The sequence below is a fragment of the Centruroides sculpturatus genome, unplaced genomic scaffold (assembly GCF_000671375.1).
Source record: "Centruroides sculpturatus isolate CEXI.00-Female unplaced genomic scaffold, Cexi_2.0 scaffold962, whole genome shotgun sequence".
NCBI lineage: Eukaryota > Metazoa > Arthropoda > Arachnida > Scorpiones > Buthidae > Centruroides > Centruroides sculpturatus.
In genome coordinates, this window is record NW_019385202.1 from 69323 (window position 1) to 86989 (window position 17667).

General features: G+C 27.5%; 1 protein-coding gene across 1 annotated transcript in view; it reads right to left on the minus strand.

Annotated features, from left to right (window-relative positions):
* LOC111636080 (cytoplasmic dynein 2 heavy chain 1-like) overlaps positions 1-17667 on the minus strand; it is a gene marked incomplete at its 3' end in the record, with an annotated part of 147900 nt that overhangs the window by 68285 nt on the left and 61948 nt on the right. Inside the window, exons 14-17 of the mRNA XM_023381249.1 lie at positions 5233-5479; positions 3276-3425; positions 1606-1808; positions 974-1129 (exon numbers count right to left, since the gene is read on the minus strand). Coding sequence (XP_023237017.1) covers positions 974-1129; positions 1606-1808; positions 3276-3425; positions 5233-5479 — 756 coding nt within the window. The remainder of the gene's footprint in view (positions 1-973; positions 1130-1605; positions 1809-3275; positions 3426-5232; positions 5480-17667) is intronic.

Below are 17667 nucleotides of genomic sequence, written 5' to 3' on the forward strand. Positions count from 1 at the left end.
AACAAACAAAAACTAATAAAAGTGCTAGTTTTCCAATGCTTCTTATATAATGTACTATATGTCAGTGCCTAACTTACTACACATAATTTCATCAAGGAAGACAACTCAACTAATTCAATGTTTTTGTGAATTACTAAACAAACATTCAAGTATTCAAATATTGCTACACTTGAAAATCCCACCAACTGTGAAGTGCAACCTGCCATTCATTTTTTGAATGCATAAAATGTTTGATCATTTGAAATTCATTGTTGGATAGTTGTAGTGTACAGATAATAGACAAGAGTTATGTTCAAAAACAATGTTATTTGTTTAATTTCCAGCAGAACTTACTCTCAAGTGGCATCTATCCTCTGCATGATAATGGATGCCCATATATTGCTGTCATAACTTAGTAATTGATTCAGCAATTTGGATGGGAAGTTCTTGAACATTCCTCTTACAGCCCAGACTTGCCCCATTGGGTAAGTCTGGGCTTTTCAAACATTTAAAAAACATTTTCAGTGGCAGGTGTATTAAAACTGAAGATGAAGTTAAAGCTGCATGTAATGACTTGCTAAACATATAATCAGCTACTTTCTATCAGAGCATTCAAAAGCTTATGTATTGTTATGACAAATGCCTAAATGTCCAGGAAGAGTATATTGGAAAAAGGAATTGAATTTTCTTAGTTTCTGTATTTTTTTTACAACCAAACAGTTTTTATTTTCTAGATGACCCACATTGTTTAATTATTTAATTAGTTTAAAACATAGTCTGAAAATAATCTGATGATTTAGAATTCTTTCATTTTTATTACGGATATAATTAGAAATTTTTAAAAATTTATTTTTCTCTTAAATTCAAAGAACTAGAATCATTCTAATAACATTAAAAATGAAAGTGTAAAATATTAAAAATTTTAAATTTAAATTGGTTAAAATAATTTCAATACCATACAATTTATATAAAAATAAAATTATTCTAAAATTACCTAAATAAAATCCATTCTTCTTTTGATAATTCATCCATTCCTGATTTAAATTCATCAAATAAAAACCATATTTGTTCAGTATTTTGTAAATCTTTTTCCAACTCTTCTATTACAGATAAATCAGGTGCAGGTACATTAAATTGCTCAATATCATTCCTGAAAGAATTTGATTTAATTTTATATGTTTTAAGCATTGATAAGATATAGAGATATAACAAACATTTAATTGACAAGCATAATTTTATTCATTAAAAACCATTCTGTAGCATACTATTTTTTATTTAAAAAAAATATATATATAGTAAAATTGGTAATTTAAAAACTTGTTTAAATTTTTATACTACTATTAATATGAAAGGGATAGGCCCTAAGCATTGGAGGGCACTTTATCATATTTTGTTTAAGAGACTAAAATTTCTAATTTTGTCACTGTATCAAACTATATTCTATATTAGTAATTTCAAATTTATAAAATATTTATTAAAATCTAGTTTACTCAAATATATTACAATATAGGAGAAAATGTAAAACTAATATCTCACTTTAAATTTATTTAATAATAAATTTTCAAAATATATGATAATATACTTAAAAACTATTGTTTTATTTTTATAAAAAAGTTTAATACTCACAATAATTTTTCTTTAGTTTTTATCAGTTCATTAAATTCAATTCGTTTTTCTTTTATTACAGTAATGGCCATTTCTACTTGATTTATACCTCCATTAAATGCTTCATTTTGAGGTTTCAATTGATGCCAATGTGCTGAAAACCTTTCTATTTCTTTTTCATAATTTTTTAAATCATTTAACACTTTTGTTTTTAATACTTCAATCTATTATTAAAAAATAAAATATAATCAAAATAATATATTCCAAGAATAAGTTCCTCTATCAAGTTTATTAAATAAATAAATGCATAAAATACAAAATTTTTACTCATATTATTTTTTATTTAAATTTATGAATATAATCAATCAAACTATCAAATTATTAAATTATTTTGTTTTAATTAAATTTAAAAATTTAAGTTTATCAATTCAAAAAAATTTAAGTTAAAGTAAACTGATGGATTGTCTTTTTCCATCAGTTTATTTTATTAAATATAAAAGAATCATTGATCTTTTCAAAAGTTAAAGCAAGACAAGAAAACATGTATAACATTTGACTGAAAGTAATGGCCAACATCATATTATGGATAAACTATTCATAACAAAAGAAAACGTGATTTATATCTAAAATTAACATCTATCATACAATTTTGCAATATGAAATAACATTTATATTGGCTATGTTGTAACAATGTGGCAATAGCAGGCATGAAACAGTTGTGCAATCTATGCTTCATTGGGTACAAAAATTCAAAATAAATTTCTACCACAAGAGAATTTTCAAACTTTTAGAATGAAAATAAATGCATATATATTAGTATGAAGATTTTATAAAAAAAATAATAAGTAAAGAATAAATAAAGGTATAATCCTTTACCTACTTACACATCATTTTTGACAGTAAATAATTTCTAGAAATTCAGCTGGTTTAAAATATTTTTTAAATGAAAACCCATACAAATACATGCCTTTTATATTTCTTAGTTAATAAACAAATACATTTGTACCTAATCTTAAGGTAAATTTAGTTATCCCTTTGTCCATAAAGTTCTGAGACTGATTTAATATCTTTCCTTAGGTAAACATTGTGTGGTTTAGGATATTACATTTCAGTAAATGGATATTTATATGTCATGAACATTAGTTTTCTTGACCTCCAATAGACAGCAGGGCACTGCAGGAAAACTTTCATGACATGTCAGTGGCACTTTTTACTGTGAGATGAAAAGACATCCAAATTAAACAGAAAATTAATATCATCTTCTGTGTGAAGCTAGACAAAATAGCAACATAAATATTGCAGCTTTTATGTGTTGTTTATGATGATAAAGCTTTAGCTTGGGTATGTATGTTTGAGTGGCATGGGCAATTCATGTCAGGTATAATGTCAATGGAAAATGACACAAGATCAGCCTGGCCTTCAAGTTTATGGAATGAAGACAATGTGGTTTGCATCAATTACTAGTTATTCTTCATTATTATAATGAATTTAACTCAATAAAAAAACTACAAAATAGAGTATAGTTTAGTTATTAAGAATGATAATACATAAAATTTCTTAAAAATTAAAAAATTACATATTTTAATGATTAATTCAAAACAATGCAACTAAATTATAAAATAATAATATTTTTATATAACAGATTAATTCAATTAGAAAAGATATTATGCTATAATTTGTACATAAGTTACCTGCTGAGTAATTAATTCAGAATGATCATCAATTATACGTTCAAACATATCCCATTGCCCTTGGAGACTGCTTAATTCAATAACTGCACTTCTTGACCATTTGCCCAAAAATTCATTCTTTATTTGAACATCTTCATAAAGCTGCAAAAACTTTTCNTATATTCTTTCTATTTCTTCTTCAAACAATAAAAAAAAAACAGTGAAGAGCAACATTTTATAAAACAGAAAAAGTAAATTGCAAAGTCAATGATAATTCTCCATATTCTCATGATGAGATGCAAAACATGCTTTTCCATTGTTGTCTTTTAAAATGTAAAGCTAAATAAAATTTAGACTAAGAATTTACTGAAGAAAATTTTCAAGTTTATACCATTAGTTAGCTTATAGGACTGCCATATGTAACAAATGGTCTTTTATTCTTTCCCTATTTAAATAAATATTGCATTGAAATTTTATTGCATACTTAACCTTACATTTTTACCAATTTAAACACTTTAAGTAGGATCTTCCAAAATCAAAATACAGTAAAAATTTGTTAGTCTAACACCTGATAATCTGACAGCTCTGAAAAGTAACCAATAATCTATAATTATCTGATTATAATCTGACATGCTAGTACTCCGTGAATTGGAATTTGTTTAGATACATAATGCACTAATGATTACTAGGCAAAGAAAATGTAGAGTTATAAGCAACTACATGTCACAGACATGTTTAAAATGAATGTTATCAGTACACTATCTTGTGGAGACAGAAAAAAAGACATCAACAATCTGATCCCAACAGATAAAGCAATTCCATCAATGTTGACTTAAGAATAGTTAGGAAAACCTCAAATTTCCATGCAGTGTAATTCAGTAAACTATACATAGTCTAGATTATATTGTGCCAAATGAACATTGCCAAATTTTATGTTTTGTGTTCAGAACATGTATGACTGATGTATTTTCTTTCCCACAGACCAATGTAAAGACAACACACCTACAAACAAGTTTCTTACACTCAGAACAACTGTAGCTTTTATGAATCATATGTTTACAGAATATGCCTGAAAAATAAATATTAATATGCACATAAATCATTGTAAATGTTGATTTTGTGCAATAATGTATTCATTAAATTTTTGTAGGTTTATCAATCAATCTTCACAAAGTATAGTTATACTGTGTTAAGATATGTATACATTATCATCTTCAGACTAATTAAAAAATATGCATAAACAAACAGGAAGTATACAGCAGTGTGCTTTGGTACAAAATATACAGTAATGTCTAAAACATTCAGATTGCATATAACTTATTGAATTTTACAAAAATACAAAAACATCCAGTAATCCACTTTTGATAATTTAACATCACCCTGGTCCCATAGATACCAGATTAATAAACTTTTATTGTAAAATATAACTTTTTAATAAACTTTATCTTTATTTCAAAGAAATCCATGTTTCCCCAAAAATAAGACTGGGTCTTATATTAATTTTTGCTCCAAAAGATGAATTACATCTGATTTTCAGGGGATGTCTCGCCCAAAGATGCTCACTTGGGTATTTACAAATACTTAATTATAAGTTATATTATCATTTATTTTAAGTATTAATTAATGTCAATAATAATATTTATTTATATTTAACTATATGTTAATATTATTATTTTATAATTCAATACATCTGTTGTGGGTTGCAATGGAGGTATTAAATATGACCATCTGGCTGACAATCTTAACTGGGGCTTATTTTAAGAGTAGAACTTATATTATGAGCATTCCAAAAAATCATGCTAGGGCTTATTTTCTGGTTAGGTCTTATTTTTGGGTAAATATGGTATAAACATATTATAAATAATAAACTTAATATTTATTATAAATTAATACTAACTTACTATAATAATTAGGTCAACATAGCTACATAATAATCTTTAAAATAACTGTTTATTTTTAATTAATATAATTTATTTACATGTTCTTTTTTCTGATGATATTCTAATTGCTTCTTATTAGCTTCAGCTAATTCTTCTACAGATTGTGGATTATATGTAAGTTTTGCAATTGCTTCGGTTAAAAATTCTTGCAAAACTTGACAATCCTTTTGTACAGATCTTCTTAAACTTCTTACCATAACAACATCAAGTTCAGATAACAGATAATCTACATATGCCTTGATTGGTGCATAACTGATACTAATACAGTCAAGTTTTTCGTCTTCCCTAAAATCAAAAATCTTTTAAATTTTCTGACATTAATATATAATTATCATATATATTTAAAATTCAATTAAAATAATAAATTTATAAAATATTTATGATTTTTACAATTTGATTTTTTCATGTAAAGTATTATTTTTATTTGAAGTTTTAATTTTTAAAACATATTTAATATACAATATGAAAAACTTGCAAATTAAATTTATTCTCTCAAAACTGATTTCAATTTTTATAAATTCCAATCATCTGATAAGATTAAAATCAAAAATATCAATAATTTTTCATCAATATTTTTGCCTGGTTAAATGCACAATATACTGTTTTCTAGAATATAATGTGCACCTTTTTTTGGACATTTCTGATCTCAAAAATTGGGGTGTGCATTAGAATCAGGCACAAAGTCAACTTAATGCAACCTCATTCATATTATTTGCTACTCACTCTGCTCAGCAATTTGTGTGTATTATGACATCAGTAAAGACATGACACATGTTCCTCTCACTCTTATGGTTCTAATTTTGGTTTTTATTTTTGGAAAGGTTTTGAATGGTCTTTTGAAGTACAGCAAGCCAATTGAATAATGTCCAGCAGACAAATCTCATATAAAGCTGTGTTTAAACAGAGAGTTATCCACTATGCTGAAAAACATATATACAGATAAAGATATTTTACACTACAAATCTGGAAAATTTCATGCTTGCACAAACTGATTTGAAATCTTGCTGTTAAAACATTGATTGTACAATAATTTTTACTGTGACTTTTTTATTGGTCTGCAGATCCTTTGTACCTGGTAATTGGAGCATAAATAACTATATTTAGAAATCTGGATGTTATGAAGCACTATAAACATGAAAATATAATGTTTTTCAAAAAATGCACTTAATATTGTTTAATGCATTAACTTCTTTTGGCTTTTCGGCTGTGTTTTCAATATAAAGTGTGCATTACATTTGCAAGCTAACATTTTGGATTTTGACATCTCAAAAATTGGATGTGCATTATCATTGCTATTTTGATTTATATTGACTATTTTGTAAAACAGTATTACAGATTACCAACCAACAATAATTTTTACTACACATTTAACCAATGAATCTAATTATGTTCTATTATTTTTTGTACCATAATTTTCTGCATATTACCTACAGTGATTTATACTTCTTAAAATTGTTAAAATGAAAACAAAATATCACATAACATGCATTGTTGTATACCTTGTATCTCATTATGATATGTTTTTAACAGCAACTTGGTATGAAAACAGTAAATTGTTTGCCATTGAAAATGTCACTTAACCTGTATGCAGTTTAGAAAGCATTGTCTCAGGCATTCCATTTCTTCTCTGTTTCTTTTGTCTTATTTTCACTAGCAATTCATTGTAGATGCAGTTATAAACAAAGAAATTTGAGAGAGAACCACTAAACTGCATTAAGTATCAAAAATATTAATTATATTTGTGCAAATGAAAAGAAACTTCCTTTTATAATAAAAATCTGATGAATTATAATACAGTAAAACCCCTCTAGTCCGCCCTCAGCTAGTCCGTTGCTCCGGTTAATCCGACCGTGGTTGTAGTCGAGAAACTTGTCCCAACTTGTCAGTGACTCACTGTCCGTGGCGTTTTTCTGTGTTTATTACAGTATATGTTTTACATTGTGTGTACGTGTACAGTTTTGTGTGTGTTTTCAACATGTCGGGAGTGAAACGTAAATACGTTACTCTTTCATTAAATGAAAAATTAGCAGTGCTACAAAGACTGGACAAAGGAGAAAATTGTTTATTTTACTTTTTCCTGATAATCCGACCTTTTTTGCATTCTGACCATACCCCCAGTCCCAAAGGTGAGGGATTAGAGGGGTTCTACTGTAATTAGGTCATTCAATAGGATTTTAAAATTCTATTCCATTCCTTCAATAACTGTTTTAAAAAATTACTTAAAAATTTATTTATTACTGTCTTCTAACTTTAAAAGTTATTTAATAACAACTTTTATTAATCTTATGGCATACTTTATTTCTAAATTTAGATAATAACAGGAAGATGTTAAATTGTTTAAATTAAACATGCCTCTTAACACCTTACTGTTATTAATTATTCATGTCTACCTTCATTAATTATCATTTTATTGCTACTTCTATTTTTAATTAAATGTAAATATCATTATTTTATGTATATTTCTTGATTTATAACTTAAGTATTGTTGTTTAATTAATATTGTTTAACTTATATGTACTATACAAATTTTCTATTTATAGATATAAGTTTATATTGACCTAAGATAGGCAGAAAATCTGTTCTTTGTATAATAATAAACTTTGCTTCCAGGAAAAACACTTTTATATCAGATAGTTGACAATATGGTGCCAGGATTCATTAAATTTGAAAATATTTAACATTTCAAATTATATAAGAATATTATTTAAATTAATATAACACAAAATTCTACACTTTAGTTTAAAAAATAAAGAAAATAAATCAAAATAGCAATGATATTGTTTTTAGTTTTAATTTAATTAGCAAAATGGCTGATGTGTGTGAATAAAACAAAACATTACATAGTCAAGTTAAGAATATTGTTTTAAATGCATATAATTATTTTAGACGTTAAAATTCATTTTACTACAATGAAAAGAATAAGAGTTTATAGTGTACTTAGCATTATAAGTGAGTCATGTGTCTTAATCATCAAACAGATGACTGACTAACTTCTCATCAAATATAATTTTGAAAAGTACATCTTTCATTGAACAAACTGTAAATATACTCATAATAATAAATAGTAGAAAAAAAACAATTAGAGAAAGTTACTAAGTGAACCTGCAAATATAATTTGAATGATTGTGGAAAAACAGCCATAGTTCCATTGTAATCGGACCATTCCAAGTTCTAAAGCAACATCTGAAAAACTTTAGAATCAATATCCATATGCTACAGAAGTCAGCACTACTTAGAACAGCAAATATTTTGCATAAATCTCTAAACATCCCAGCTATCTGGGAGAGAGTCAATGTTTAGGGGCTGAATGTAGCCATTAATTGTTGAGAAACTGTTTATATTAAATAATAATAATAATAAATGTTAAAATAAACGTGAAAAAACTTAATAGAAAAAGACTTTAACATAATATTTGTAGTGCATTTAGTGTTTGAAAAGTTACCTGTGGTCAAGATGAGTTTCAGTGACAATGTGGTCAATACAGCTTTTGGTAGGAATAATTGTCATATTGAATGCAGAATAAATAAGCAGTAAATAAAATAATTATCATTAACATCATCATTGTTAATTTTACTAAAAAAGACTATAATATTCAATAACACAGGTTTGAAAGTTGATTGCTTAGTTCCTACTCACTACAGAAGCCAAACATAAGCTAAAATTGATAGCATCATTATATAGAAAGGAGGAAATTAGCAAATCTTTATCAGCTTTCAAGACATAAGTTTAAGTAGGAGTGTCTAAAAATGTAGATTGACTTATAGAAAATAGGTAAGGCATTTGCATATACATCATTGGTGGTTTCCAGAAAAATTGCAATGGAGATGAAGATATTCAGCATGTAAAAAATCTTTTTAATGATTTTTAAAACATTCTTAGCAATTTTAGACAAAGAAAACGCTGTTAGATAAATTTTTAGTTACAATTTAAAATCAACAGATAAGCTCCATATCTTTTAAATCAATTTTAAAACAAATAACCTATGAGTTATTTACAGACAATTATAGTAATTATATTTTTAATTAAAAAAATGTTATACTTTTAATCAATAATGCCTCTTCAGTTAGTATGTTTTTATATTTTAATATAAATATTGTATTCAAATTAATTAAGAATTGGAAAAAAACTGAAAACACTTGTAAATATCAAAAAGTAACTTTTTCTTGCTTCCAGCAAAATGTTTATTAATGCAACAAACGTTTTCAGCCTGATTTATAAGTCTACTTCAGGTCTACCATTGACCATAATATAAAAACATTTTTTGGAATATTGACTATTTTGACAGTAGACATGAAAACATAGAAAATATGTTTTTAGCCTATATATCAAGCTAAAAATATATTTTCTATTAATAAATATTTTGCTGGAAAAAGAAAGAAATTATTTTTTTATATTTTAATTTCAAGTTTAAATTGTTCCAATGTCATGTGTCAATGATAGATGCTACAATATTCTAGAATTATAGAATATAAATATAATCTGATAATCTCTACTAAAAATGGCTAAAAACATTTGTTTATTCTTTAAATTCTTTGCTAAATACTAAAAATCTGATCTTAATTTTGATTTAGCATCTAACTAAACTCATAAGCAAAACTAACAACTATCTAGTTTAGTTAGTTTGGCTTATGAGTTTCTTATCAAAAAATAATGTTGTTTCATTGTCATTACATTATCAATAAATAATATGCTAAAATTGAATGAAATTAAATAAAAATATTTCAATAACAAAAAAATTAAAACTTCTTTAATGTAGATAATGCAAATATTAAAAAGACCTTTATAGTAATGTTTACAATGACAATAAAAATTAGATATGAATTATTATTCATAATTATTAGTATTTTTTTAATTATTATTATTATTGTTGTTGTTGTTATTATTAGATAATTGTAAAACATTACAAAATATTCTGTAATGTTTCATAATGATGTAAAATAATTGTATACATGTATACATACAAGTAAATGTTTTGTGCATTTTATGATTTATTTTTCAATAGTTTGATTTCTTACATCAACTGTAAAAATTTTTTCTATCGTTTCAAAAAAATATACAGCAAAACCCCACTTAGTGCTGCCTCGCTTAATGATGATTTGATATAATGCCATCTGCTCAAAGCTTAAAAAAAAGCTCAAAATTTATGCTGATTCAAATTATCATGGCATTTTATCGATTCGTACATAATACAATTATTTATGAACACGAACCAATCAGCAAAAGATGGCAATTCGTCGTAGCGCTGGACTTTCTTTGCATTGTGTTTGTTTGGTGCAATTTTGGAAAAAATATAACATCACAGTTACCATAGTCAATATCGGCTTCACTTGGCAAGAATTAACCGATAAATGCATGAATGAAGTGTGGAAGAAGTTATGACTAAAGGTATCCAAGAATTCTCAACGAGAAGAGCCTATTGCTGTATCGTTAGGTTGATCAAACTCAATCTAATTGATACATCAGGACTAGGAAATGTAGATAAGCAGGATATTGAGGAGTTACTGCAGGTTTCTGGTGAGAGTCTTATCAACGACGACATTCAAGAACTGGCAGAACATGGAATTCGTGTAGAACTGGAAAATAGAGATTCTGAAAACAAAGAACCCAAAAAATTTCTCTGCAGATTTCCTTAGTAAAAATTAGTAAGATAACCGAAATCGTCAATCAAACTGTAGTGAATGATCCAGATTTTGAAAGGAGTGCAAAACAAAACGAGGCATTTTGGACACGATCTTCTGCTACTGAGATTTGCTTAAGGAAAAACAAAAGCAACAAATTAAACTTCATGACTTTATGGCAAAAACAAGAATTTCAGAAAAGTCAGGACCTTCTTCACAAAAAATGAACTTTACATTTCAGTGTGCCTATTTATGTGTTATTTTACATATATTATTATATAAATTAATATATAAGTAACTTAAAATTAAAGTAAAATTTGTTTATTTTTGGTCGCGTATTCCCCTATTCCCATTTACTCTATGTTAAAATGACCTCATTTAACCCTGTTTCGTTTAGTGCTTTGTTGTCTAGGAATGCATCCCCCACGTTAAGTGGGGTCTTACTGTATATNATTTTTTTATTAATAATTTAAAATGTATATACTCATATATTATTTTTACTTTAAAAATTGTTTTTTTTTTAAATTTAATTACAAATAATAATTTATCTGATTAAATTATTTTAATAACTATATTATTTTAATAATTGTATAACTGTATTTTAATAACTTTCAAATATTTCTTCTTTGTGGTTACTGGATATTCTGTTAAAACTTTTGCTTATTTATTGCTAATATTCTGCATTTTATTTTTACCTTATAATACTCAATTTTTGTATTAAACTCTTTTTAGTTGTAATAATTTAAACTAATTTTGTAAGTATTTATATTTGTTGCATTTTTATATTTTATATCTAAATTAATTTAATCTTTTATGTATGTAATCTTGTATGAAATATAAGAAAGATTCCACATTATTCAATTGATATGTTAATATCTTCAGTATATTAAATCACTATTCAGTCAAATTAGTTGCAATATATACTCTATTGCTTATAAAATGTTTAAAAAATTTAGAAGAATATCTAGAAATGATTGAATTTGTATGACATTACATATATTAATTAATCAAAAATTAATTTAATGTAGAAGTTTAGAAAGAAAATAAATTTCTAGTATGATTTCATAGAATATATTGAGAATTACAAATATTTTAATGGTCTTATTTACCAGGATTGGCTTTCACTCCAAATTCCATCAATATTTTACTCCTTTTTATCATCTAAATCTATCCCAATGATCTTTCTCCTACCATATATCACAAAATCTCAATAACTTAATGAATTTTTATATCTTGAACTCTCTGATTTTAAATTTAAATGTAAAAAAGCACTGTATATTTTACTGTATATCTTTTAAGATTTGTTACCAGTTTTTATTTTATTATTATTATTATTATTATGGGTTTAGTGGGTTATACTCAGTTCACACCGGTGGCTGTGTACTATGCCGGACCAGAATCAAGGCATAGCAACCAAAAACAAAAATTAAATAAGTGTGTCAGTGTCTGTATTCAGGAATTTCCTAACAATATGGCATGTATTCAATATAATGGCCTTCTGTAGTGTGATGTATGTATTTCTATTCAATTGTAATGTTTCCAGGCTTTTGTGTAGTGTGTGTGGTATCACACCTGTACAGGAGAGAACAACAGGTACAATAAGCACCCTATCCATCCTCCTCATGCACTCGCACAGGAAATAAGGCATCTGCCTTATTTCCTGGGCGAGTTCTGTGTACTTGCTAATTTTTTCAGCGCATGTGTTTTGTACATTGTGAGTGTTTGGAATGGCTATGTCTATAATGTATGTGAGTTTATTGTGTTTGTCAATCAGTGTGATGTCTGGTCTGTTGTGGTAAATTGTTTTAACTGTAATTATGGCTCTGTCGTAGTACAGTTTGTGCGTGTTGTTTTCCAATACTGCCTGTGGAATGTATTTGTAGTATGGTTCGTGGATGTCTAATAATTTGTGTTTGTTTGCAAGCTCTTAGTGTATTATATTTGCTCCTTGATTATGTCTATGTAAATAATCTGTCTGTGCCAGGAGCTTGCACCCAGAAGTAATGTGTTGTATAGTTCTGGCATAATGTAACATTTTCTGCATTTATTATTATTATTATTTTGTTTGTTTATATTTTAAGGGGTATTATTTGTTTTTATGATATGTTATTGTAGGAGTATGGAAATCAATGTCTGTCAAGATTTTTCCTTTAAATGTTATGAAAAAATAAATAAATGAAAAATCATAACAAATTAGTATAAAAAGACAATGAATAATATTTTATGGCATTATTGAATAAATTTTAACATTTAAACAACAACAAAACCCAATTTTCTAATATCTAAATTATTTATAATTTAACAAATTATGTTATAATTAATATTAGCACAAGATAATACCTTATTTGCCTATTTTCAGCCAAATTATCAGGATTAAATTATTTGTTTAATGATAACCCAAAGAAAAAACAAAAAATTAATATTTTTAAATTGGTAAAACTAAAACTTTTATATAAAACAAAAATAAAAATTTAGCAAAAGAAATAAAGTGAAAAAGAAAGTAATTAATACACTAATTGTAATTTAGATGGCACCATTTATAGTTTTTATTTTAATGATAAGTGTGATCAATAGGATGACTATCACGCCAAAAATACTGTATAATAAAATAAAATGGAGAATACACTGAGGTCGGCATTACATGTATGTTTTTAAGAAAATGTACATGTAATGCCGACCTCAGTGTCTTCTCCATTTTATTTTATTATAATGGTAAGTGTAGTTGTTGTAAGAAAAAAAGTTAATTTCTGATTAAGTTTTTGACCAGTTTATTTTTTGTTTATGAATTTTTCATGTACACACAATCTTTTAAAAAACTACCTAGGTATCTGATTACATAAATAATAGCTGTTTACATGACAGCCAAGTGGACTAAGGTATCCAAACACCTGAATATCAGGTAGAAAAAAGGGTACTTGACATTTAGTGGTATTCATCAGGCATCTATTATTTTGACAGCTGGCTGGCCATAGAGTAAAGGCATTAACCTTCTGTTCTGGAGACCTGGGTTCAAGTGCAGGTCAAAAATTTTTTTGAGTGGTCTGTTCTGGTTGTGCTGTCCACTGCCTAAAATAAAAGAAGTTATGTGATGAGGAATGAGCTATAAATTATTTTAGTATTTTTATTCATCACATTTTTTATCGTATATAATTGGAAAACTCATTTTAAATTTGTTATATAAGAATTTTTCTTTTATTAAGCATTTTCTTAATCAGCTTAATAGTAGTAAATAGTTGTTTGTAATTATGCTATTTGTAAATAATAATTGTTTTAATAATTAAAATTTCTATAATAAACAGAAAATTAAATACTAACAATCTAGTATAATTCTTTTTAATTCACTTACTGAATTCTAAATAAAATTTGTTAGTCAGTTTTAAGTATACAGTAAATAGACTGTTACATGAGGAAATCTGACAAGTTTGACTTTGGATATTATTGATTGTGTAACCAATAAATAATTTTCGAAGTCAAACTTGTCTAATATATTGTTAGAATCTCATGATAAATTTTATTTTTATAGATACATAGCCAAACGATGACCTTAAATACTTGAGCTATAAATTTGCTAATTTGTATAATTAATACTAAGTAATTTTCTACTAGAGGTAAATGTTAGGTGCCATCTCTTATCTAATTAATAATTATAATTTTGAAATAATTTATTAAATAATTTAGATTTACTTAGTATTAACTATTAAAATTCATAGATTTATAGCTTGAGTATTTAAGGTAATCGTTTGGCTATGTATCTATATATACTGTATATAAAATTCATATTCATACATGAATTTTATATAACAGTAAATAGCAGAATTTGAATTAAAATTTAATACTATATTGCATCTTAACCAAGAATAAATACAGATAAGAAAGAATACAGATGTAAGAAAAATCTCATACTGACAGTACATCCATATTTTAATTTTGTAGCCCAAAAGGGAAACAATAAAGATAGACAATAAATGTGTAAGCTGTAAAAATAGGTATTCATCCATGATACCCAATTTATAAATAATCCCAAGTTGGCTGAAGAGGGGCATGTTATGCCCAAAACGTGAATTTTAAACATGTATCAACTGAATTAAATAAAGGTGATAGAATGCCAAGTGTTTGAATTTATTACACTACATAGTGTTTAAGAATCAAAGAAAAGTCATAACACGGTTTCAGATTATCAATAAAGTGGGATGTCATTGGAATCAGTGAAATTAGGAGGAAAGGTGAAGAGCTACTAGATCTAACAACAGGCAATTCCCTTTACTACCAAGGGACAATGACGGGTGTAGGATTCCTAATTGACAAGAAATGGAAAAACAGAATAGTCGATGTAACAAGTACCTCAGAGCTTAACTTTACAGCTTACAAAAAGATACAACATACAGATTGTACAAGTATACGCTCCAATAATTTCACATCCAGATGAAGAGATAGAGGAATTCTATAATGATGTAGCTGAGACACTGAACAATAATAGAAGCCATTTCAAATATCTAATTGGGGACTTTAATGCCAAAGTGGGAAAAAGAAACAACCAGGAACAAGTAGTGAGGACCTATGGATTTGGTGAAAGAAACAAAAGAGGAGAAAGACTGGTGCAATTTGCAAGTTACCAGAACATGTATATATCAAATACATTCTTCAAGAAGAATCCCAACAGGAAATGGACATGGGAAGCACCAAACGCAATGACTAAGAATAGAACTGACTACATTCTTACCAACAAGACCCACATAGTTAAAGATGTCAGCATTCTTAATAAATTCCAAACAGACAATGACCATCGACTAGTCAGATCAAGAATTGTCTTAAATTTAAAACTAGAAAGACTTAAGTTAGTCAAAAACCAAGAATATTAGGAATCAACGTCCATAACCTAATGGAAAACTCAAATCAGTACCAAAGGGCACTAGACAAAAGACTACATGACCAAGTCAATAGCTCTCAGCTAATGAAAATCATTCTTGACTGTGGTAAGATAGTAGATCTTACAACAGTCAAGAATGATTTTCATTATGACCACAGCAAAAAAATGAACACAAGAAACTGTCCAACAAAACTAAAGATCTGTTAAAATGCAGACGGGAAATGAAAGCAAGTACTAATACACAGAGAATAGAATACAAAGAATTATGTAATACAATAAGGAAACAGGTTACAAAAGATATTAGGAAATACAATGAACAACTGATTGAGAGAATAACAGCTGAAATGTTGAAATATGCTGGCAGAAAGACATGGAAAATCTTGGCAAATATATCAATATATACATGGAATGCCTAAAGTCAAGATGCATACCAGATCATTGAAACAATGAGAATATAATACTCATCCATAAGAAAGGCAGCAAAGAGAATATTAAAAATTATAGACCCATAAGCTTACTCCCAATTATTTACAAAATATTTACAAAGATTATCAATAACAGATTAAAAACACATTAGATGCTGCACAACCATGGAAACAGGATGTCTTTAGAAGTGGCTTCAATACAATAGATCATATACAAACGTAGAGAATTATTAAGCCTAACAATGAATATCAAATACAACTGGCAATAGCCTTCATTGACTTTGAAAAGGCTTTCGATTCCATATATTCCAGAGCATTAATAGAGGCTTTAACCAACGAAGGCATTGACAAACCATACAAACTCTAGCCAACATATACAGAGAAGCAAAAGCTAAAGTGAAAATTTATGACGACAGTCCAGAATTTCCCACAACCAAAGGCATTTGACAAGGAAGCTCAATATCACCCAAGCTCTTCACAACAATGCAAGAAAATGTATTCCATAAAATAGACTGAAAGAACAAAGGTATATCTATAGACGGAGAACACCTCAACCATCTAAGATTTGCTGACGATATCATCCTGATAGCTAAAGATCCTGCAGAACTACAAGTAGTAGTCAGTGATTTAAACAAAGTTAGCAATGAAATTGGCCTTAAAATGAACTTGGTGAAAACAAAAGTCATGTACAATGATTTAGTAGTTGATCAAGACATAATAAACGACATCACACTAGAAACGGTAGTTGAATATATATACCTGGACAAGTAATATCCAAATCTGGCTCATTACTTCCATAAATCAACAGGAGAATCAAACTAGCATGGTCTACATTCAGACAAAATTTTGAAATTTTCAGGTCTAAAATGCCAATCCACCTGAAGAAAAGAGCATGCGATCAATGCATACTACAAGTCATGACTTACAGATGTGAAACTTGGACAATAAAGAAAGAAACAACAGCAAAACTCCAAGTTGCTCAAAGGTCAATGGAGCAATGCATGCTAGGAATAACCAAGAGAGATCACAAAAAAATAGAGTGGATTAGGCAAAGAATCCAGGTAACTGATGTGATCCACAGAATTAAATCTCTCAAATGGCAATGGGCAGGACATCTGGCAAGGACTGACAACAGATTGTTCACGAGAATCACAATGTGGTATCCACAGGGAATCAAGAAACCCAAAGGATGTCCATACTTAAGATGGGACTATGACATAAGGAAACAAGCATGGTGAAGAGAAGCAAATGATAGGCAAACATGGGCATAAATGGCAGATGATTATGTAAGGGAGGCTACACCATAATTTGAAATGATAAAATAAGCTGAAACTGATGATGATGATATTTATATCAGGCTTTAGGTTGTTTAATATATACCTTGCCAGTATAAAATGTTAGTTAGCTGAGTGCCATTGTGGAGATGTAATTAGGCCATGAGCATAGGATTTGTCCCCAGCTGATGCTGTACTTGACTGCATAATGTTATATCTAAATTTAAATACATCTAGAAGTGAAGGCCTGCTTGGGGCCTGGGTGACGCAACTGGCAAGCAGACCTCAA